Source organism: Taudactylus pleione, unplaced genomic scaffold (genome assembly GCF_031769625.1).
Source record: "Taudactylus pleione unplaced genomic scaffold, aTauple2 ptg000333l, whole genome shotgun sequence".
Classification (NCBI taxonomy): Eukaryota; Metazoa; Chordata; class Amphibia; order Anura; family Myobatrachidae; genus Taudactylus; species Taudactylus pleione.
Window position 1 is genome coordinate 6,964,469 of NW_028284734.1, and position 25,675 is coordinate 6,990,143.

General features: G+C 44.4%; 1 protein-coding gene across 1 annotated transcript in view; it reads right to left on the bottom strand.

The window, feature by feature from the left end:
• Positions 1-25,675, bottom strand: part of FCHO2 (FCH and mu domain containing endocytic adaptor 2) — a 144,931-nt gene that overhangs the window by 56,249 nt on the left and 63,007 nt on the right. The window contains exons 7-11 of the mRNA XM_088443761.1: positions 23,614-23,712; positions 8,580-8,676; positions 1,721-1,765; positions 1,538-1,610; positions 629-653 (exon numbers count right to left, since the gene is read on the bottom strand). Of these exons, the coding sequence (XP_088299887.1) occupies positions 629-653; positions 1,538-1,610; positions 1,721-1,765; positions 8,580-8,676; positions 23,614-23,712 (339 nt within the window). The remainder of the gene's footprint in view (positions 1-628; positions 654-1,537; positions 1,611-1,720; positions 1,766-8,579; positions 8,677-23,613; positions 23,713-25,675) is intronic.

The following is a 25,675-nucleotide window of genomic DNA, read 5'->3' on the forward strand; positions in this document are numbered from 1 at the left end:
GTAATACACATAAATAGATAATATTGTAGAAAGCCTGGGCTAGAGCTAAAAAGTCACTACACCACAGGGTCTCCTAATTTACTAGGTGTATTCAAATTCTAATGAAATGGTATCACAGTACATCCCCCCACCCCGCCGTGTTCTATAGTCCACATTACTTTTTTTTCTTGTTTAAAGGTCATTCATTTTAAAGCAATGAAAAACCTCATGTAGCACATCTACCAGCAACTAAATAAAACAGCATAAACCTTCATGAAATACTTAAAATATGTGTGTGGAAGCATATAAATAGAATTGCTGCATAGGAGTAGTGTATATTTTAACTATAGTTTACTTTAAGTCTTCTTATTAAAAGCTTGACTGAGGATACATTAAGTATAAATATATTCTCAAATGTCAAATATTTTAACATAATGTGAACAAGATTTTCACATGCGCTATCCTATTGCTGGATAGTGGACGACCCCATTTTACATGCATCTCACTGGGCAGGATGTGTAGAAGCAGGTTATACGATCATGTGCAATATCTTCAATTTCCACCAATTACATATGCACGCATGATGCTGGTGACAGTAATACACACATGAAGCATGGTGCTGAAAGAAAAAATTCAAAGAAGAACTTACAACAGAACCAGCATCAGCATTCTCCCTGTAAGAAGAAAACAAATCATTATAACAGAGGGGTTACCTGCATTATTGATGGTGTCAATTATATATATATTTACCTTTCTACACACTAATATGAAATATCAAATTGAATGTGGGTTAAAGATATATTTACGTTTAAAATGCAAATCTTAGCATTATAAATTCAATCACAACAAATAAAAGTTCACATTTCTTCATCAGTTGTAAGGTACTTCGTACATCACCCCTAATTAATTTTGACAAGCCAAGCCTGATGCTGAGATACACACACTCTGGTTGGGAGTCACTAATCTAGCCCAGCATATCAAACAACTTGGTCCCTACAAATTAGAATAAGAATTGTTGACGCAAGTGAAACTGGGTCTGATAATGGAACCCACTGATTTCTATAACCCCATACCCACCTATGATGCTACCAGCATTCTTCATGCCCCACTGATCTCACGAATGGTACTAAAAGCACAAGTTAACAACTGCACGTCAAACACATCTGACATTTGCTTACAGTGACGATTAAAATTGCATTGTTTAAATACTAGTGTGTACCTCGTCTAAAGGACCTGAATACTGTGCATTAGAGATGTGCAGGCTCGGATAGGTTTGAATGTTCCCGCCAAGTTCGGATTTTTCCCGCCTCATAAAAAGGTAAAACGTCAACTTTCGTGGACAAACATCATCATTCCTGGACGAAAGTCCATGATAGATGACGCTTTGCCTCTTTCTGAGACCTGATTTTTGGTGGGAAAAATCCGAACTTGGCGGGAAAATTTTAACCTATCCGAGCCTGCACATCCCTACTGTGTATACATTACATACACAATATTTCGCACATATCAAACATCAGATACGTGTTTTATTAACCAAATGATAACACATAATGCTTACACAGATTCTGTATCCTTCTCTTTCTTTATTATTGTTGGAAGACCAAATGTCTTTCTTTTCTTCTGCTTTACCCCTGAGAAAATATAAAAACTATATTAGGTAGAATGCATATGAAACACTAAAGTATGCTAGTCTACTCAATTACAGGAATACAAATCCTGCACACAACCTATCATAACCCACCTTCTACTGCAAGGGCTGTGTTACATTCCTCAAATTCAATAGGACCTTGATAAAAAAAAATAAAAAATAAGAAAATAGCATTAATAAGCATTTATAGCCAAAAGGAAAAACAAACCAACCAAAATACACAAATGAAAGGACCTAGAATAATTTGACATGTGCTAATGTACAAAGACAAGTAACCAATGTATTACTCCCAAACTGCTTCCTCTCCAACACCCACCTCCCGCCCTGTGTGCACCATGCTGAACAAGCTGTGTACCAAGGCACCGTCCCAGCTACTCAGAAAACAGGTGGCACGCTGCTCATTTTAGATTCCTATCAGGGGGAGATGTGATATAGTGGAAACCAAAAACAAGTAATGGCATTATTTTGCTCTCTCTTTTATACTTAACAAAAAAATAACAAAAGCAAATTGTTAACACTGACTGCAATAAACATTAAAAGTACTTGCAAGCAACAAATTCAGTGAGGTTCCAACCATCTATTTTACTTGAGGCATAGACATATCTTTTGCTCAAAATTGCAAACTGCACATACATTGTTATAAGAACCATCATCTAATTATCTTCAAGTATTCATGTTTGTACAAGTGCAGTGACACAAACCATGATACTTGATCGCCCCCTACTGCACAATAGACTCTAGGACAATGTGTTGAATTTTAACAAATTTCAGTAAAACTAACACAACAGGATTCGTTTCATAGGGAAAAGCTTTGGGTGGTGTGGCCACGAGGGCAAGATGGCAGTCGCGGTACTGACGGGGTTAATCTTTCGATCTGCTGCACCATTTTCATAATGAGCTCTCTGTGCTAGGCTCCATGTATATTTAATCATTTGTTTTTGTTTTTTGTCAAAGTGTGCTAAGTCCGGCAGCTGTGACTCTAGGTGTGCTAACCCATGGTGTTGGTGTGTGTGTGTATGTGTGTGTGTTTGTGTGTGTATATGTGTGTATATGTGTTAAAATATAAACTGAAGCATTGAAGTTATTGTGCAGAGTTGTTTCAGCAGAGCCCAACAGATTGCAGGTGAAAATGTTTTAATGCATCTTAACATGTAACATTTAATGCACTGTGTGCGTATGTGGGCTACCTTGTTTTGGGAATACCTTGTTTTGTGACATACAGTAGAGTGACATTGTAATTATCCTGTCCCTAACATAAGGTTTAGTTTTAATTGACCAAGCCTTTTTTTTAGATTCAATGCACTCCACTTTGTATTTGTGTATTATGGAGTTTTCTAAGGATGTGTTGTTGATGACCGAGTAAGTTATGTATTAAACCAGATTGTGCCATAGATATATCAAAAGAGGAATGCAATTGACTAGTTCCTGTATAAAGTAAGTTATATTTATATTTTGGGTGACAGTAAGCTGCATACACACACAACGATTTTCTGAACGCTTTTCTGTCAGATTATCTGTCAGATTTTTTAAAGTAATCTGGTTTCAATATATATGATAAACTACTTACCATTTAATTCATTTGAGGTCTTATATTAAATTAGGTGATCGATAAAAGACTTGTTGATATTTTTTTTTATTTTTTTTATTGTGCTTTAAATAGATTTCTTTATTTGTGTAACAATCTATTAAATTTTTGCACGTGCACATGTCACTTTATGGACATTTGTCTATTTTTGGGCAGTGATTAATGGCTGCTGAATGTGCCTCAAAGCCGTTTTTTAAATTTTTGTAATTTGTGTAATAATTTATAATTTATCACATTTTGCACTTGCACATGTCACTTTATAAACACTGATCTATCTCTGGCAGTAATCAATGGTTGCTGAATGCACTTTAAAGTCATTTTGTGTTATTATTGTGAAACTGGACTGTATTTATTTACACCTAATACCCTAGTGCACAGTGCACTTTAATATAAAATTTCTCCTATATACCTCAGAATATCTATTGGTCCTTATATAGAGGTGATCTGTGAATTAATTCACTATTATATTTTCATTTAATATATATGTTTTTGTCATGTCATGTCAATGGTTCTTCCGGTTTCCCAACGGATATTAAGAATTTTAAATATTTCGAATAAAAGTTAATTTTTATTTTATTCCATTTTTCAACCTTTTGATATAGTGTGCCCCTAATATGAGAGTTTTCTTTTCCTTCTCCCCCCTTTCTTTATGAATTTCAGATTTTTTAAAGTGTAATGAACGATTATTTTTGAACTACAAACGATTTTTGCATATTCCCTTAATGAAAATCGTTGAGTTGGTCAGTCTGACTGAACTACAAACGTGAACACGCATGAACGATAATTGTTCATCGTTTTAAGTTAGAAAGTGAACGATTTTTTCAACGATATCGTTAACGATAATCGGTCAAAAAATCGTTGTGTGTGTATGCACCTTAGAGGTATATGGGAAGGATTACAAACTGCTGTATTGTGTCTTCTTACTATATAAAGGGCTGATGTGGCCCTGTAGTGAATAGACATCCTCTGACCATCCAGAGAGGATTTTACTTCTGAAGAATATCTGTATTCTGTGCGAATCTTTGGTACATTTAACTGAAGATACTGTCTTTTTAAAGACATTTGAGCAATAGACATCTTGCCTCAAGATGCCTGCATCTGCTTATATCCTGGGTCTAGGAACTACCAGAATAGTGCCAACCGCTACACTGTTCTCCAGCTCTTCTTGGTTAAGACCAGTGTTTCCAAGCTCAACCCCTCTGCCAGTTACCCAGTGCAGACTGGTCCATAGTGAGGGACCAGTGGGAATTAGCAGACACCAACCTGGAGGTGTTGCAGCAGTGTATTCACACATAGAAGGAAGCAGTTCCAGGTGCTGGTGGTAGGAGCCAGGGAAAAGCGGTTCCAGGTGCTGGTGTAGAAGTGTAGGTGGAACAATTGGTTCCAAGTGCCGCTATAGGAGCCTGGAGGTGGAGAATTACCAGTTCACAGTGCAGTTGGGGGAGTCAGTAACAGGAGGCTACTAATAGAGAAAGGGAATCCCTAGTAGTGGTGAAGCCCACTCAGGTGACTCAAGTACAAGTAACCACCTTTATTCTACGAAAAATTGTGATCACTTGGCGGTGCAAGGTCATCTCTCCACAGGTGACCCTTCTTTTTATACACAACTTACTTTATGGGATTATATAGCAAGACTAGTTTAAGCGTTTAAATGGCATGTTAGAGGACAATGGCTTCTGATCAGCTAGATACTGCAGTTTGGTATATACAATGCCATAGATTTGTTTAATTCTGGACCACAGCCATTATTTTGACCATATATGTTCAATATATTGCGTGTACAGTGCCACTAACAGAAGACCCAATTCCTGAGCAGAGTGGTGTGACATTATTACAGAGGGACCTAATCACACACCCACAGCCTGGCATAACCTATTGCTGGCAAGCCATTTTATTTTTCGGATACAAGCCCTTAATGTACTCAAACGTCAATCTCCCTCTTGTCTCGCCTCATCCAATAATATGCGTGCGTTCTTTCTGAGCATGCACAGTGCAAATTGGCTTTTTTAACAATATGAAAAGTCATAAGACCCACTACAGCAGCTCCCCTGTATTCAAATATATTGTAAGTTCTCTCACTGATGAGCAGGTTGGGCTGTAATTTGCTGCAATAAAACATAGGACCTAAAAAGAGCTCCTACAAGAATCCCTACAACCTAGTGCTCCACTTCTTAGGCATATCTGAAATAGAATGTATGAAATAAAACATTTATTTTCTTACAGGATAACGCGCAGAGGGACTATGAGGATCTCTTGTATGCGCTTCCCATGCCACAGTGAGTGGCAAGGCTTTGCGTGTCTGGCGCGGTGCCAGTTGACAGCCCAGCTGGATATCAGTGCACATCTCCTGCAGCGTGTCACTTCACAATCGTTTCCGCAGTAAAAGTTTATTCAACCTCTCTCTTGAAATGCAGTGGACCGGCCATCATTTTGCTATTTAATCAGAGTGGGACATTTTATTTTTCTGACAGCACTACATCCAGAGAGCAATTCCTAATGAACAGCTTGCTACAAGTGGAATTTCAAATGTTTTAGCCTCAATTAATGCTGCTGTCAAAACAAATGACTGCTCTTAGCTCTGCAATGTTACAGCTGGGTCAGCACAGGTCACTTCGGAGGGTACACAATCAAGCTATTTTTCAGCATAAATCTATCCAGCAGTGGTGCGACAATGACATTAAGGTCCGGCATAGACAAACATTATACCTGTATTCCCATAGGGGTGAATGATGAGCAGCAGCTGTCCATTGGTTACTGTTAACAAAGAGGCCTTTCACAGTAACGCACACCCAATTACATACGTATACTACTGAATACAATAACAATCACACAGGATGCAGCTAGCTCACTTAGATCCACTATTTTGTACGGCTATTCAGAGCTGACAGAGAAGCTGGTATGATGGTTGCGGTATAAGTGGTCCACGGGTTACAATGCTGACATTCATCATGTCGACATGGTTGTAATGCCGACATTGTGGGGAATTTAATTAAAAGCAATGTTGAATAGCGCTGGGAACGATTTCACAAAGCTATTCAATTGGCTGCGCTGTTAACCCGGACTAGAGCAATTCTGCATGCACTTCAGCGAGTAAAAATCAGACTAAACTAGTGCCGCGAAGCTTAGCACGTGCGCTAACAACATCTAGGCTGGCACTTAAGATGGAGAATGCAGGTTATCGAGCTAAACCCCCAGCATCAGGCGCTGTAACCTGCATCTCCTGACTTAAGTGCAGGACGCGATGGTGATAATTGAATGGCTCCGGGACTCATTCCTGTTGCTAGTCAACATCTCATTTAATTGAATTGCCCCCATGAACATGTTGACATCTACGTTACTCTGAAACGGTTATCCTGTCGACATGGTAGTTTTGTTCTACTTCTGTCCCTAAACCTAATGGCAACCCTAACCCTCCTGGAAATGTTGACATCACGACAATGCCAACATTTACATGTCAACATTATGGCAATGATGGCATTTTGCAGGTGTCAACATTTTAACCTTTTCAGCCTTTCAACTACTAACATCGTGACTGCATACCGATATTACACGCTCTGGGCCTCTCCAATCATCTCTCCGACAACCCGGATAAGTAAAAGTTTTCATTACTAAAATACCAAACATTACAAGATTTGGTGGGGGCTTTCCTTTTAGCACATTTTGGTACAGCTGGTGAACATATGCTAAATGTCTGCAGCGAACTGAACACAGTAAAGCCCCGTACACACTGGACGATGTGTGTACGGAGCGACCTAGTCAGCGACGAACCCGGCGGGGGTGCCGGCGTCGGCAAGTGCATACACACTTGCTGATGCCGGCGATCACGGCTGAGATGCTGCATTCAGCAGCATGGCATTGGTAATGATATCCCCAGATTGAGCTGCATGTACAGACGACTGGTGGATATTGTTAAAGACCTGCAGAAGCGCGCATCATTCGTCGTTCAGTTCATACATACTGGATGATTTGAACGATATTTCGTAGAACAATATCGCTAATATCGTTCATAAAAATCGTCCAGTGTGTATGAGCCTTAGTCAAGAAAAGCAACTTTAGTCTATTTTCTCCACACCAATCACAGTAACAGCTATGAAGGATACCTGAAGATATAGAAACAGATGCGCTCAGGCAATGCAATTCAAATCTTTCCCTTTTCACATAGAAGAGGGCTGTTTGGGGCCAGTTTACAGTAAAACATGGATTGGTGGCTCCTTGGAAATTCTCCCTGACTAGATACTATAAGTTCTCTGTACACTCTAAAGAGGTGTTGGGTATGTTATTCCGACAAGAACATTGTAAATGATGTTCTTGTCAGTACCATAATCCCGGCACCATGATGCTGACCCAGTTGTTGTATAACTGTGTACACGCCGTTGTAACTGCAGACAGCGTTAAAATGCTTCAATTAGCCCTTTAACGGGGTCCTCATTGTGGTGCTGGGATTAGGCTGCTGATCAGAACATTGTCTACAGTGTTCATTCAAGGGATACTTTAGCTAATTAAATAAAACAAGATATATTGCTCAAGAATAGTACATCTATAACACTAATCCGAAAGAGGATTTGTAAAACATTTTGCATTTAAGATGCCAGTTTAGCCAGCATAAAGCCACATACGCACCAGCGTTATTGGCATAGCAAAACCACCTTTCAAACATAATTAATAAACCAATGACAGTATCAAGAGCAAATACAAAGCGTTTTAAGTATAAAGGATAACAGTACTCACTAGTTTCACACTCTGACCACACTAGGTACAAGTTAAAACAAAGTATTTATACACTATGAAAGTGTCTAATACTTAATTGTTCCAGCAAGATTAAATGTGTTTGAAGGTAAACAGGTTAAAAATACACGTGGATTTAAATACAAAAATTGTCCGCAATGGCATTTCCGATTATATATACATACATAAATACATACATCTATCTATCTCGATAGCTCTCCTTCCCTCTACATAGCTATAACTTTCTCGATATCTATAGAGAGAGCAATACACACATATGAGCATACACACACGATCTTCTGTTTAACAAAATTCTCAGAAGTTTAGAAATGTAACACAATGCCACACAAACACAGTTGTGGCCTTTGCGTGTCTCACCTAAAATGAGTAAATTGTTTACGCACAGTGGAAATTCAGCAAAACAGAGGCTTTACTGGCTGGAAGCAACACACGGTTCCAAAATCAATCAGTCACAAGAATGACACAAACTCATTCACCAGTCACTCAAACCGTGTGGGAATTAAAACGAGCAGGACATACACAATTTCATATTACTCAATGTGACTTGTCACACAGAGACTGGTGGAGCGACCCATACGTACAGGTTAGCGTGTTAGGATGATGTAGTGACCTCGTACTCACCAGGCCGCTCTTTCCCAGTGCCTTTACTCTCAGCAAAGTTTTCCAGTAAACTTTCAACCGTGATGTTTGCCATGTTGTTTATGAAGTCTTCATGAACCTTAGAAGAAACAGACTAGGCATCATTCTACTGCTTGTATTCCTATAAAGACACCAGCTGATGTACCCAGTTTCACCTGGGTAGACCTTAGATATTTCCATTTTCTTCATCCCATCTTAACTTATATGTTCAAGCCCCTGGGGTAAAGGAGTACAGATACGTAAACTTTACATTAAAGTAAAAAAAAAAAACATAATACAGGTGCCTAACAATGAGTTCACCCATCTCTTTAGCCATTACATGAGATAGGAGAGAAACCAGAATGGAATGGGTATGAAATACCGCCGGCCGCATGGCCGGTGGTTCGATTCCCGTCAGCGGCAGCCCGACATCAGCAGAGTTCCGAGCAGCGGAAGCCCGACAGCGCTGGAAATCCCGATCATGGATAGGTATCTACTAACCTAGCCCCCCTAACCCTCCTTAGGGGTGCCTAACCCTAACCACCCCCTTCCCCGCTGCCTAAACCTAAGTCCCACGGGGGGGTGCCTAACCCTAAGTCCCCCCCGGGAGCCCTAAACCTAAGTCCCCCGGGGGGGTGCCTAACCCTAAGTCCCCCCCGGGAGCCCTAAACCTAACCCTCCCCCCCCCGCGCGGCTGTCCGCTCGCGGCGCCCGGCATCACTACGATCGGGATGCCGGGCGCCGGTCTCCCGGTGTCGGGGAAATGCGGGCGTCTACATCTAGACGCCTGGCATTTCACCCTTGCCAGGATATGACAGTCGGGAAGCCGGCTTCCCGATTGCTTCCCACCAGAACACCAGGCTCAGACTCCTGTGATGGGGACAATAGTGTGAGGCACCATCTCCCCTTTCACATTCAAAACACTCAATTGCCATGTTCAAGAAAATTAAAAATGCAGATACAAAGGAAAGTGATGTATCTTAATTGAAAAAAACCTAGTCAAAGTGTTAAGTCCTTAGCAGTGGCGGCTGCAGCGTAGTCCAATATTCATATAGGGAAACCACACCAACTGTCACCCCAAATGCTGCTAAACATCTCTGGCAGTTGGTGTGGCTCCCCTATTTGTATAGTGCACTGTGCTGCAGCCACACCTCTGAAGCTGCCACTTGACCCAGACAATGAGCTTACAGTCCTACAACACTTGGGCCATGTTGCTTAGTCACCACGGTCAAGAGGAAACATTTTACCACTTTTCACCCCCTTAGGGGATCGAACTTCAAAAAATCCCTGGTTAGTGAGTGCTTACGTCATGGAAGGAATAAACTCACCGAATTTCATGTTACTAGGTCAAAGGGTTTGGGCTGGGCATTGATGGGAGTCAGACAGTCAGGACACTGCACAGGGGGAGCAAACATTGTAGCCCTAGTCATCCCCTTAGAAAAATCCCTGCTTAGAGGGTTTATACGTCATGGAAGGCGTATACACCCCCCCCCCCCCCCACCCCCAAATTTCATGTCTCTAGGTCCTTTCTGCTGGGTGTTGGTCAGGAAGAAAGAGACAGAGAGAGAGACAGAAAGAGAGACAGAGAGAGAGACAGAGAGAGACAGAGAGAGAGATACAGAGAGAGAGACACAGAGAGAGAGAGACACAGAGAGAGAGAGAGAGAGAGAGAGAGACAGAGAGAGAGAGACAGACAGACAGAGACAGAGAGAGAGAGAGAGACACTCACAGAGAGAGAGACAGAGACAGAGAGAGAGAGACACACTCACAGAGAGAGTTCATGTTGCCAGACTACTAAATACCTTCCTCATTCAAGTACCTGTACTCCAAAAAGATGTATAGGTTGAATTGCAAAAAGATTACATCAATATAATTTAATTTCATTCATGCAATACAGGCTATTTAGGGAGGCTAAATGTCTACATAAGCAAGAAAACATGTGGCTGACAGTTCAAACATGGGTTATATGTACACGATATTCTTAAAACATTCTATTAATAAAAAAAAGTTATGATTTATTTTTGTCAACATAATCAAGAGTAAAGAAAAAAAAATTTAAATTAACAATTCTCGTTTATCTTAAAGATACATGAAACATTGGCCATGATCTGTGTGCCAGTGTTGGGAGACAACTAGGCTAGTGAATAAAACACAGCTCTAAGAAAATCATTAATATGTTTAAATATGGAGACATTTACGAAAACTGCACAAAGTAATAAGTAGAATTTCCCCCAACACACTCTTAGATGTACAGTACTTGTCAAAAAAGTCTGAGCACACCCCCTGAAATCGAAAAGAAGCTTGTTTACTGTACATTCTGCTACTTGGGTATGAATTGTGTATGAATGGAGTATGCTAAATGTAACAAAATATATTACTTCCGTAACGATGCAACCTGGAAAATCTATAGAAATGTGTAAAAATATGAGATATGGTATCTCTATTTCTACGAAGTCCATAGGGTTCCACAGGATACCTATGAACATCAGTCGCTGGGCACCCTAGAGTTAAGCTTTTCAGCCTCCCAGGATGCACTAGGGTCCCCCTCCTATACCCCGCCCCCGAGCCAAGGCACCTCAGTTAGTTATCAAGCCATAGGCCGGAGGAGGAGAAGGAAGAGAGAGAAAAACAGATCTGGACACATACAAGAATCACATTCTCACCAGAGGGAGACGGAAAACCGGTGACCAGAGCAAAGCCCATCTGCAGCACAGGTGCGACAGGGCGGGAGTCCTGTGGAACCCTATGGACTTCGTAGAAATAGAGATAACAAGGGTAAGTTCTTACCATATCTCATATTTTCTACTTCAGGGTCCATAGGGTATCCACAGGATACCTTGGGGATGTCCCAAAGCAGTATCCTTTAAGGGTGGGGACGCTCCTGTGCAGAAAGGAGAATCCGCCGCCCGAAGGAAGCATCCTGAGAGGCGAAGGTGTCAAACCTGTAATACCTCACGAAGGTATGGACAGAGGACCACGTAGCAGCCTTGCAGATCTGAACTGCCGAGGCACCACGTCGAGCTGCCCACGAAGGACCCACAGACCTAGTGGAATGAGCCTTCAGAGAAGGAGGGACCGGTAGGCCTTCATGAAGATAAGCTTCAGAAATAGCCATACGGATCCAGGCTGCCAAAGTTTGCTTTGAAGCAGGCCAACCCTTTTTACGGAAGCCATAGAGGACAAACAAAGCGTCCGACTTCCGAAGAAGTGCGGTCAACATAAGTCCTTAAGGCCCGCACAACATCCAAAGAGGCCTCACCCACGGAAAGACCCGGTGAGTTAAAGGCCGGAACAACTATTTCCTCGTTAACATGAAACTGGGAAACAACTTTGGGAAGAAACTCGGGCCGAGTGCGGAGCACTGCCCTGTTCCCATGAAAAACCAAGAAAGGGGGTCTACAAGAAAGAGCCCCTAACTCAGAAACACGTCTGGCCGAAGCAATGGCCAGAAGGAAAACAGTCTTAGCTGTTAGCCATTTAAGATCCACTGAGCCCAGTGGTTCAAATGGCGGTCCTTGGAGAGCCCTCAGGACCACAGCCAAATCCCAAGGCGCCACAGGTGGAACAAAGGGCGGCTGAATGCGGAGAACACCTTGCATAAAGGTGCGCACATCCGGGATTGTAGCAATCCTACGGTGAAACCAGACAGATAGGGCCGAAACCTGTACCTTCAAAGAAGCAAGGCGAAGCCCATGATCTAGTCCCGCTTGCAGGAAGGCGAGGATCCGAGACAGACGAAACTCCCGCGGTGCATAACCTCTCGGTCGACACCACTGGAAGAACGTATGCCACACGCGATGGTATATCCTCGCGGAAGACGGTTTCCGAGCTCGTAACATTATACGCACTACAGAGCTGGAAAACCCCCGGGACCTCAGCATGGCCGTCTCAACAGCCACGCCGTCAAAGACAGCCGAGTCAGGTCCGGGTGAAGGCAAGGACCCTGAGACAGAAGGTCCGGTCGTAGCGGCAACCGCAGAGGACTGTCCACGGACAGACCCTGAAGGTCTGAGAACCATTGCCGTCTGGGCCACGCGGGAGCTATCAACAGGAGCGTCCCTCCTTCCTGTTTGAATTTCCGGATTACCCGTGGAAGAAGGGAGACCGGAGGGAACAGGTATGCGAACCGGAACGTCCACCGGACGGACAGAGCATCCACCAGAGACGCCCCTTCGTCTCTTGTGCGAGACCCGTACACCGGCAACTTGTTGTTGTGCCGGGACACCATGAGTTCGATTTCTGGAAGACCCCACCTGTCCACCAGTAGTTGAAAAACGTCCGGGTGCAGGGACCATTCCCCTGGATGAACGTCCTGGCGACTTAGAAAGTCCGCCTCCCAATTTAGCACTCCCGGGATGAAGATCGCTGATATGGCCGGAAGATTGCGCTCCGCCCAAACCAGGATCAGAGAGACCTCTACGAGAGCCGCCCAACTGCGAGTTCCTCCTTGCCTGTTAATGTAGGCCACGGTGGTAGCGTTGTCCGACTGGACCTGCACCGGGTGACCCTGGAGAAACCGCTGTGCCTGCTGGAGAGCATTGAAGACCGCACGGAGTTCCAAGATATTTATTGGAAGCTCCGCTTCTGTCGGCGTCCACCTGCCCTGGAACAAGTGTGGACCCGAAACTGCTCCCCAGCCCCGAAGACTGGCGTCCGTTGTCAACAGGACCCAATTTGGAACCCAGAACGGACGTCCCTTGTTGAGGTGGGTCGTCTGTAACCACCACGCAAGGGACAGGCGAACCTGCGGGGTGAGCACAATCGTCTGGGACTTCAGAGACTGAGGCAGCCCGTTCCACTTGGACAGGATCAGGTGCTGCAGAGGTCTGGAGTGAAACTGGGCGTATTCCACCATGTCGAACACCGACACCATGGAGCCCAGTAACCTCATCGCCGAGTGTAAGGACACCCGGCGGCTGTGCAGACAACTGCGCACCCTTGACTGTAAAGCAGAGATCTTGTCCTCCGTCACGAAGATCCTTTGCTGTCCCGAGTCCAATAAGGCTCCAAGATGCAGAATCCTCCGAGACGGGATTAGAGTGGACTTCTGCCAGTTGATTAGCCAGCCGTGCCGTTGCAGCAGTGCAATGGTCAGGTCCAAGTGGCGTAACAGGAGCTCTGGAGATCCTGCCACCAATAACAGGTCGTCCAAGTACGGCAACATGCGGACTCCCTGCAGCCGCAGAGAAGCCGCCATGACCGCCATCACCTTGGTGAAAACACGTGGTGCTGTCGCCAGGCCAAAAGGTAACGCCCGAAACTGGAAGTGGTCGCTGCGGATTGCAAACCTGAGGAACTGTTTATGGCGCAAAAGAATAGGGACATGCAGGTAAGCGTCCTGTATGTCCAATGACACCATGTAGTCCCCAGGTTCCAGCGCCAGAATGATGGACTGTAGGGTCTCCATCCGAAACTTCGGGACCCGCAAAGACTTGTTGAGTGCTTTGAGGTTGAGAATCGGACGATATGACCCATTGGGTTTCTGTACCAAAAATAGATTTGAATAGAAACCCTGGCCCCTCTGGGAGAATGGAACAGGCACTATAACTCCAGCCTGGAGCATAGTGTGCAATACCTTCCGCAGCTCCGTAGCCTTGTTCCGGTCTGATGGTAGACCCGTGGTGAAGAATCGAGCCGGGGGTCTGTGCCGGAAGGAGAGGGCGTATCCGTGGGAAACCACCTCCAGAACCCAAGTGTCTGTCGTAGTGGTCGACCAACACTGGGCGAACTGTAGCAGGCGGCCTCCCACCCTGGGATCCCCCAAAGGGAGGCCCGGACCGTCAGGCCGCAGGCTTGTCATCTGGCTTGGGGGCCGGAACAAGCCGATTTGGCTGCCGCCAGCGTGGCCACAATCTTATCCAGATCCGGACCGAAGAGAACTTCTCCGGTAAACGGCAAGGCTTCCAGACCCTTCTTGGAATCTGCGTCCGCCTTCCAGGATCGCAGCCACAAGGTGCGACGAGCAGCTACCGCTGCTGAAGAAATTCTAGACACCAGAGTACTAATGTCTAGAGCCGCCTCGTTGATGTAAGTGGCCGAATCACGGAGATTGCCAATCAACTCCGCCTGTTCGGCCGGACAGTCGGAATCAAAAGAAGCCTCTAATGAATCCGCCCAGCGCTCCATCGCTCTGGCAACCCAGCAAATGGCCATAGCCGGTCGTGCTGCCCCCCCCCCCAAGGGAATAAGCGGACTTCAGGCAGATTTCCACCTTGCGGTCCGTAGCATCCTTAAGGGAGGACATGGATGGCATCGGCAATGTGGCACTACGGACAAGACGGGTCACGTGAGAATCCACCTGTGGAGGGGATTCCCACTTAGCAAAATAATTATCCGCGAACGGATAAGCCACCGCCAGGCGTCTCTGCGGCTGGTATCTTTTGCCAGGCTGTTTCCACGCCTCCTCTAAATGGTCCACCAACTGACCCGAAAGAGGAAAGACTGTGGCATCGCCCTTCACATCTTTGAAAAAGGCATATTTAGACTTAGCCGCTGGGGGAACTTCGTCCTCAATCACCAAGGCTGTGCGGACCGCCCGAATAAGTCCAGGAATATATACTTTGGACTTAGCATCAGCGTCCTTAGTATGGAGAGGTTCCTGATCGTAAGGATCCAGAATCTCCCCATCATCAGACGTCCCTTCGTCATCCTCATAAGGAGCGGACAGACGCCACCGGCCGTTTATGAGGCCGCATCACAGACTCCCCTTGCAATACATCCGACAAGTGCTGTACAGAACTCGTCAGGGAGTTAACCCACGCTGGCTCCTGAGAAACCGGGAGCGGGGAAATAGGGAGACTGTGGGGTACCACCAATTGTCGTGGGAAACCCTGCATGGGTGACGACACCACAGACTGCTGGGACAAACCCATCGAAGTAAACGCGGGCTGCGGAGCTAACTGGCCCACTAAAGCTGTTAGCGCCTGAGCGAAACAAGCCCAGGGCGGCTCCTGTACCGGTGCTGTAACCGTAAGAGGCCGCGCCATGGACAAACACTGCCGGCAAAGGCCCTCCGCGCTACCCTCCCCCTCCGCTAACGGTACTTTACACGTGGTACACTGTAGCCGGAGGGGAAAATCACTTTCAGACATGATGGCACCACGTATGTGACCCCTCTCACCAATTATATATTAAATAGGCGAGAGACCACCCTGCAGCACCGCACCGCAAGGGCTTAGCAGAAAGAACAGGGACAGTAATAAAGCTGACAGTTTAGAGAAGAAAAGTTACAGGCAGCGCTAGCACAGTCACATACAATGCAAAGAAAATCAATTCCTACACTAACAGCGCTGATCACTCAACTACACAGACACAGGGCCTGGTAGGACACAGCGCTGCATACACAGACCTGACCACAGCGGAGGAGAGGTATGCGGGGGGACCCAGACCACGATGCTTCCGTCCAGTGCTTCCAGCAGCGCTCACCATGCATTGGAGAAGATGGCCGCCGAGGAGCAGAGAGGAGGCTGGCCTGGGGGAGGAGCGCTGACACAGGGCCAGTCAGCACAGTGCAGAGAGGGCTGTGTGCAGCGGGGGAGGCGCCGGCTGTGAGACAGGGAAGGCGCGCTCCCCTGGCATGCATTTAACCCCTGGGACGCCGCAGCGCTACCACTCTGCTGCGGTCCGCTGTCCCAGGGGGTAGTGGAAGCGCAGGTTGGTCGCCTGGCTCCACGCTGCAGCCAGTCCCCAGGGAGCCCCCTGCCTGGGGACTTAGGACCATGTGATCAGCGGGGACCCACCGCGGGACCCCGCTGCTTACCTCTGTCCCCCTTGAATCCGGCCATGGTCCGGAACATCTGGGGTCACCGCTAGCTGTGACCCGAGATGCCCACCAGAATCCCCAGATCAGTACCGGCGTTCTGGTACCGGCGGGGTGTAGGGAAGACAGCATGGACGTCAGGACTGACTGTCCATGCTGTACATCCAGATGTGCAGCCACAGCTGCATGAAGAAAAAGCTTCAGGGGCTCTTCTAGCCCCCACTCCAACAGGTGCACCTGCTCCGGCCGGGCACCAAACTAAACTGAGGTGCCTTGGCTCGGGGGCGGGGTATGGAAGGGGGACCCTAGTGCATCCTGGGAGGCTGAAAAGCTTAACTCTATGGTGCCCAGCGACTGACGTCACACCTATACCCCAAGGTATCCTGTGGAACCCTATGGACCCTGAAGTAGAAAAAATGAGTATACAATAATAATGGCCACAGTAGCCGTGCCGCTTATACGCATAATAAATGCCCACGGTAGTGGTGCCGCTTATACAGTATACATAATAATTGCCCATGGTGGCAGTAACACTTATACACATAATAATGCTACACACATCCAGTACACACACCACCACATATACACACACAGTACACACTACACACACAGTACATATACAGTACACACACCATTCATACAGTACAGTATACACACATTAATCAATGCTACTTATCAAATAGCCATTCTAGAACACTTTACACAGTACCCGGCTTTATGAGGCAGCAGCAGCAGCAGCTCCTCGTGTAGTCTGGGGGCGGAGCTTGTGAGTGTGAGTGACAGGCTCAGTCAGGACCCCGGATATGGAGAGAGCTGAAGGGAGGGTGGCCAGGCGCTTGCAGGAATATGGCCTTAGTGGTAGGGTTGCAGTAAGAAAACCACTTCTACGTGCTACAAACATAGCAAAAAAGGTACGCATAGGCTAAGAAGCATAAGGATTGGACTGAGGAACAGTGGAAGAGGGTGCTTTGGACCGACAAATCGAAATTTGTACTTTTTGGCTCGCATTGCCGGGCTTTTGTGCATCATCGTCCAGATGAGCGCTTTCTCCCAGACTGTGTAACCCCAACAGTTAAGCATGGAGAAGGCAATGTGATGGTTTGGGGATGTTTCGCAGGCAACCAAGTTGGTGACTTAGTCAGAATCGATGGAATAATGGATCAAAAGGTGTACCACAACATATTAGTGCGTCATGCGATTCCCTCCGGAAGGCGACTTGTGGGTCAGAACTTCATTTTCCAACAAGATAACGATCCAAAACATACGTCCAAGTTGTGTACTAATTATTTGCAATAGAAAGAAGACGCTCAAGTCATAACAAAAATGGAATGGCCACCTCAATCACCAGATGTTTCACCCATTGAGCTTTTGTGGGAAGAACTAGACAGGGAAGTCCGAAAACAGATGCCTACCACCACTGAGGGCCTCTGGGAGGCTCTTCAAAGCTGCTGGAGTCGAATGGATCTCCAAAAGCTGGAAAAATTTGTAAATAGGATGCCAAGGATATGCAAAGTGCTTATCAAAGCTAAGGGTCGTCACTTCAATGAAAGCAGACTACCTAAAACTACCTAAATAAACTTGCCTAAAAGTCAATACAAGTATTTATTTATTTTTCCTAATTGTTCAAACAGTTGTTTATTTTGTAAACAAACCCAAATAAAACAGATTTTATTTTGTTACTGTGCAGTTAAATTGAAAATTCCTTAAAATATACTGGTGTGCTCAGACTTTTGACAAGCACTGTACGTATATAAAAGATGCCCGGTATAAGAACTAAAAATAGTAATTTCAGCTAAAGTACACTACATAGACAAAAGTATATGGAAACCTCTTTCTGATCAGTGTAGTCATATCAGCCCCAACCATTGCTAAAATAAAATCAAGAGTACAACCATGCAATCACCGTAGTTAAACATTAGCAGAAATATTGGTTGTAGTGAAAAGATCAGTGAATTTTAAAGTGGCAGTGTCCTAGAATGCCACCTGATTGTCACAGAACTGCCATGCTAAAAGTAATATGTTCTCAGTTACAACATTCTCTACAGAGTTTCAAAAAGCCTCTGGAAGCAACTTAGCACAAGAACGGTTTGTAAAAACTTCATGGATTGGGTTTCCATGGCCAAGCAGCTGAACTTAAGCCTCAGATCACCACGCACAATGCCAAACGTTGGCTACAGTGGTGTAAAGCACACCGCCATTGGACTCTGGAGCAGAGAAAATACATCATATGAGTGACTAGTCACGCTTCACCCCCTATCAGTCTGACGGCCAAATCTGGGTTGGGCAGATACCAATAGAATACTTCCAGTTCAAAGGTTTACTACCAACTGTAAAGTTTGTTGGAGGAAGAATAAGGGTTTACGACTGTAATTCATGGTTTGACCTTAGCCCCTTAGTACAAATACAACAGCATACAATGACATTTTAGAATGAGTTTCCAACGTTATGGCAAGTTCGGGCACAGCCCTTTTTCTGCTTCCATGATAATGTCCCCATTGGGAAGCACCCCCAGGAATAATACAACAGAATACCCCCCAAAGTGAATCTCCTTACAATAATGTATAGCTGTAGCGGCATGACACAGCAAGCTTTTAAGAGGGCAATGGACACTCACCTACACAGTTGTAGCATCTGCACTAGTTGCCTATGAGTTGCATGACATGGCAAACCATCCGCATGAATTGACATCAGTACAGAAAGACTCATTACTGTGTTTTCTGGTTGCCACTTACATTGTGCTGACATATTTTTGTAAGTGTGTGTCATTGTGCACAATAGTAAGAGACAAGATAGTCAGTGTACGCTTAAGAAGTTTACATACAGGTCTATTACAGCTGATAGTAACTGTGCGCACAGAGAGCTGAATACAGACAGTTGGCCGTTAAAGGTGCTTGAACTCTTGCTCAGAGTGTAATAGCAGTTAACTAACTCAAATTAACTTAAACACACTTTCTGAATTTAGATTCTAAAAAATATATATTTAACCCTCTTTATTTTTATTTATCTTTAAATTATAGTGTCTAGAAAAATAACTTATTTATGAATAAATTCCAGATGTCTTCTATAAAATGATTAAATGCTTACTTAATGTATTATATAAATAAATATTACATTGGCAATGTGTAAATGTTGTATAGTGAACCTTTTGTTTGAACTTACTTTTCTTTTTTATATGTTAAGTATACTTTTAATAGTTAAGAAGTGTATTCTAACCTTAAAAAGTTCAGAAAGTAATTTTCTTGTAATACACCTATTTTGCAATACTAGGGAAGGGATAAGGGGATACGCTGAGCACTGGTGCTGAATGAATTAAGATGAAGGTAGAATTACTCCAAATAAATAAATATGCAAATGCGGATAGTAGTATCAGGGATAATATTATCCTTATGGAGCTGCACCCATTAGAGTAAGAACAGCATTCAGAAAAGGGAAAGAAAGTACTCTCTTTTTTGGGGCACAATAATCTACCTTGGATAGTAAAACTTAACTTTTAATCTTATGTCATAAAAGAATCATAGGAAATGAAAAACTTAAATTATAACCATACAATAATATACATACAATAATTACACAATATTAGATTAAAAAAAGCTAACACTTTTATCATATCAAACAGCACATCAGGGAGTGGTCAAGATCTATATAGATAGATTCAATAATCCAAGGTACCAATACCACAATACATAATATAAGGGAAACCACCCTTAATTATTTCTGATGCATCTGTAGCCAAGGTGAAGTTTTTAAGTTTGTATATGTATATTTTATATAAGGGAAAAATATTCCAATATCTGTAAGACTAGCACAATCCAACCACATATGAATAAATAGCAGATGATTAACAGTTAGTAATCTATAATCTTCTGAGGAGGAAAAAAGCAAGCAAATGAATATTCAGATCCCAATTTAAGACAGCATTTTTCCTTATATATCAATCATCTCAACAAAGAATCTTTTTTATGCATCTATAAAAGGTAAATATTTTTCCAGACTAGGTGCAAAAATATTCTTGTAGGAATCAAATTGTGGATCAATGTAGTTTTACTAGTCTGGATTAATTTAAGGTGTGGTAAAGGACGTAATTAAATACCACAGTAATTAGTATCAGGTGAGTACCAAAAAGGATAGTGAAAAAATACTGTTCAGTATAGTATGGTGCAAGTGGCTGCTGTATCCCATATACAAGTGTAGTTAATGGGGCATGAGCGGACCTGCCTCCTATACCCTGGCAGTATGAAGAAAGATATTGGCATCTGCTGTTTATCCAGCCTAACTCACTGGGAGTCTGGTGAAATGAGCGCAGGCTCCCTGGTGCAGTGTCCAGTAAATGAGAGTGCCATATATATAAGAAATAAACAGAAAAGCATGAGAAGGAGGAAATCCTGAATGCTGCTGCCCTATATTTGAGTTCTAATCTCAGAGAATATGAGGTGAGCGGTTCAGGAAGCTCCAATCCCAAAAGAAGAAAGATACAGGGAGAGACTGGTGTGCATAGGTCACTCTCACCCCACTGTTGTCTGAGACAGCGCAGTGAGTGGCCCAAAAGTAGTAAGGTGATACCACCCAGCGAGTCCCTGAAAAGAAAAAGGTGCCTTATGTTGAGTCTGCCATAGCAGTGGTGCTGTCAGTGGAGTCCCCACGTGCACAACGGGGGCTCCGTGGAGCACGCTGTGCACATGGGGACTCCACTGACAGCACACCACTGCTATAGCAGACTCAACATAAGGCACCTTTTTCTTTTCAGGGACTCGCTGGGTGGTATCACCTTACTAATTTTGCTGGAACAGTCTGTTGTAGCTACTTGAAAGCCTAGACTAGTAGTCTGGTAGATGTCCTTCCCATGGGACCCCAAACTCTACTGGATAACTAAAGTAAATGACAGCTGTTTCTTTTTTTAGATGGAGGCACCAACCTACTATAGTAAAACGTCCCCTTTAGGGCATCTGTGTCATGACAAAAGCTAGGTCAGGGTCACAAAGAAACCAGGCACAATAAAGACTATTTGAGAAATGTTACACCAGCACATGTGCTTATTTTATTCTATTCTGAATGAATATACAGAAATTTTCCATCTGCTCACTGTAAGCGGTGCATGAGTGAGGAATCACAATAGGGGGGTCATTTACAAAACCAAAGTATATGGTAATTTGTAATGCACAATGGGTACTTTCCCACTAAGCAAGGATCAGCAAAAATGATTTGCTGAATTTGGTGAGGAAAACTTGATTGGCCTGCACAGAACCCTGATCATACCACCATTGGTAGGAATTGACATATTGACTACGAGCCAGGCCTTATTGACCATCGCCAGTGCCCGACCTCTCTAATGATTTTGCTGCTGAATGGATGTTAATCCCCCACAGCCATTTTCCAAAATCTACTAGAAGGCCTTCCCAGAAGAGGCTGTTAGAGCAGCAAAAAACGGGGACAATGCGATATTACTGCCCAAGATCTTGGAATGAGATGTTCAACAAGCACCTAAATTGGTGATATTCGGGAGTTCACATAGCATACTTTTTACAAACACACTTACTCTCTGACCACTTTATTAGGAACATCTGAACGCCTGCTTGTTAATGCAAATATTTAATCAGTGTGGCATCAACTACACACACAAAAGAATTCAGCCATGGTAAAGAGGTTTCACCAAAAAACAGAATGGAGAAGAAATTAGATCTAAGTAACTTTGACCAGGAAATCATTGATTGTGTCTGAGGAGGTGGACAGAGTATTTTTGAAATTGCTGATCTCCTGAGGTTTTTTTAATGGCCAACATTTCCTAGAGTTTACACAGAATGACGAATAAAACAAAAAACATCCAGTTAGTGGTAATTCTATGGGCATATCATCTTGTTAATGAGAGGCCAGAGAAGAAAGGTCAGACAGGGTCAAGATGACATGAAAGTGAGTCAGTCAAATAATCATTCATTACAACAGTGGTATGCAGTGAAGTTTCTGAATGAGTTGGATATGAAATCCTGGCTGTTGGGATTCCACTGGTGTGAAAACCGCCAGCAACATTCCGACAGCGAGAATCACAACACCCACAGGAACAAACAGTAAGTGTTTTCCTAACCCCTACTCTAACCCTCCCCCGTAGTGCCTAAGCCTAACCTCCCCCTCCCCTCCCCCTAAGCCTAACATCACCTCCCCAATGCCTAAACCTAACCTCCCCCTCCCCGCACGTTAATCCTAACACTCCCCCTAGTGCCTAACCCCGCACCCTAACCTCCCTCTAACACCCCGATACTTACCTTCGAAATGCAGATGGTCGGGATACTGGTGCCGGGATCCCAACCTGTCAGGATTTTGGCGCTGGTATTTAGACAGTCGGCATTCCACATGCCGGGATGCCGACTACAATCCCTCTGAATATGCAGCAAGTCAAACTTGTAAGTGGATGGGCTACAGAATTAGAAACCCATACAGAGTTCCACTCCTGTCAGCTAAGAACAGGAGATTGTGGCTACAGTGGGCACAGTCTTACCAAATCTGGACATTTGAATATTGGGAATTCGTTGCCAGGTTTGCAGTTTCTCAAATTTTGCTGCGACTTGTAGATAGTAGGCTCTGATTTTGGTGTAAACTTGAATTCACCTATCCATCCTATCTTGTTTGAATGGTTCAGGCTGTTTGATGCAGTGGTGTAATGGTGTGGAGAATGTTTTCTTGGCACAAATATATACCAATTGAGCAATGTTTAAAATGCCACAGCTCACCAGAGTACTGGTCCTAACATCCTAAAATGGGTACTTCCAATAGGGTAATGCTCTAATGTCAGAATGCAACGTCATCTCAAGTCTGTTTCCTGAACATGTCAATGAGCCCAGTGTACTGCAATAGCCTTCACAGTGTCCTGATCGCAGTCCAATACAGCATCTTTAGGATATGGTGGAGTGGGAGGTTTGAACGTGCAGTTGACAAATCTTCAGCAATTGTGTGATGCTGTCACGTTAGTATGAGGCAGAATCTTAAGGTAATGTTTCTAGCACCTTATTGAATCCATGTCACGAAGGCTGTTCTGGGGTCAAGGAGTGGTTCCTAACCAGTGCTAGAACAGTATAACTAATAAAGTGGCCACTGAGTATACATTAGTACCCTACAAAGTATGGCAAATTTGGTTCATAATATTTAAAGTTTAGAAAGAGTATAAACGATCAAAGGTCATCAGGGCACATGGTATTGCAACTATTAAGTACTAACACACCATAAAAACAACAGCAAGTAGAGGACAGTTGCAATCATGAGAGATACTGTGTTTACTCTAATAAAACTTACCTGGCCTATCTGTATGTGGACCTCACTGACAGAATGAGAAAAGCAGCCTATGATCTCTTTCACACGAATGAGATGAGTCTCCTCAATATCTTGGAATTTCTAAAAAGTACAAGTTAGACAGTCAATGGAAACACAGTAATGACAGATTCCAAAGAGCATAAATCGCATCTATCATTCATGCGCATAACTTGCCGTTAATGACTTGTCAAAATTAAACATGTCAACTGGAAGGAAACAGCCACTACAAAACATTAAATAATCCTCTAAAATTATGTGTATTTGCAAGGTGTTAATCTTTTTCTCTCTCAGTGAAGTAGTAGGCATATACAAGTTTTGGAACCTTATGTTGAAGTCTTGCCTAAATACAGTGTTGGCAAACAGTTTGTAACCTTAAAATTAGAGCACAAAGTAGAACAGATTAGCAAGACACAGAGAACACGAATGCACTAGAATCACAAAAACATCCCATAAGTATCAATTCTAGCTAATAGCATCAAGTGTTTCCTCAATATTATAAAACCTATTGATAGATGCAGAATCAACCACTCAAATGAAACATGAAGACACATGGAAAAGAAACCATCTTGGCCAGTCTCAGGATGAGGAAGCATGGGTGATAAATCAGAGAATCACTGACAAAAGTTCTACTAGCACTTTAATGAAAGGATTTTCTCCTACCAGATACATTACAGATGGTACCTTGTAGTTACTAATTGTATAAAATGTTGCCTCCAATGACCCTTCTGTGACAGTGGAGGTGTAATCGCATAGGCTCCTTTATAGCAGATGTACCCCAAAAGTAGCTCAAAACTGGGATGGAGTCAAGGCTCAAACAAGAGTTTTGAAAACCTCATCCCAAAGAATCACTGGAACTTCCTTTTAGACTTCACATTTACAAGTTTAAAGTAAATGTACAGTCTCCATTCACAACATGTATGGAAGAGACTGTCCCGCAAGAAATACCTTATACAACACTTCTATTACACATGGTGCCTGGGATCCCTTTGGTTGGGAGTTGGCTACAGAAGAAATTCTCTCTCCCTAGCCTTTTCTCCATTTGACCTACCCTCCCTCCTATGGGGATGTAGTTATCAGACTGGCGGACGGCATGCCTCCGGTCTTAATCCAGACAATGAAAGTTCAACACGGGACATAAGATAGGCGTCGAAATACAGACGCCCATCTTAATCCCGATGCTGGATTCCAGAAGGACGGCAGTCCAAACGAGGTAAGTACGGGGCACCATTAGTGGTAGCCGCGGGGTAGGAAGTTTGAGGTCTAGGCAGCATAGTGGGGTTAGGTTTCATTATTTGGGGGGGCCTAGGGTTAGGCACTAAAGGGGGATGGTTTGGCATGGCGGTGGGGCCCGGGACTGACTGCCTTCCCCCTCCCCTGGTTATTAGATCCAGTGTCTGCCCAGCTGTTTTTTTTTTTCCAACACTCCACTACCACCACCCTGCCCCCCCCCCCCCTCCCCCGGTTTATTAAATCCAGTCCCTGACGGGTTTTTTTTACCACTTCACTCCCCCCTTCCCCGGTTATTAGATGCAGTCTCTGCCCGCTGTGCACAGCTTTGTCACACTTACCTTGTTTCCTTGAAGGCGGCTTCGGCTTCTTCTCTGCTTCTTCCCCAGCACTGCAGATGCTGCTCCAGCTCCTCTCGATCTGCGGCTCCTCCGACCTCACGCTGTCTCTCCAGCGGCGCGGCATCATGACGTCACGTGCACAGACTTCAAAAGCAGCAAACTTTATTGACCATAGGGGGCCGGCAGGTGTCTGTCATGTAGGTTGGTGGAGGAGCGGCCTGAGCAGGCCCGCTGCCTCCTCCATTTATGGGGACTGGGACGGCGGCTGGTAGCAGCAGCGCCGGTGGCTGGGCCCCTTTTCTTCTGTTCAAGGGGTTAGTTCGGGCTGCAGGCTGTTCAGTGGCAGTAGGACCGGGTCCTGATGGCGGCCCTGGGTTTAGGCACGAAGGGGGGAGACTTAGGTTTAGGCACTAATGGGGTGGGTTAGGCTACAAGAAAGGGAGGGTTAGGGGGAGAAGGGTAAGTATGCTTACCCA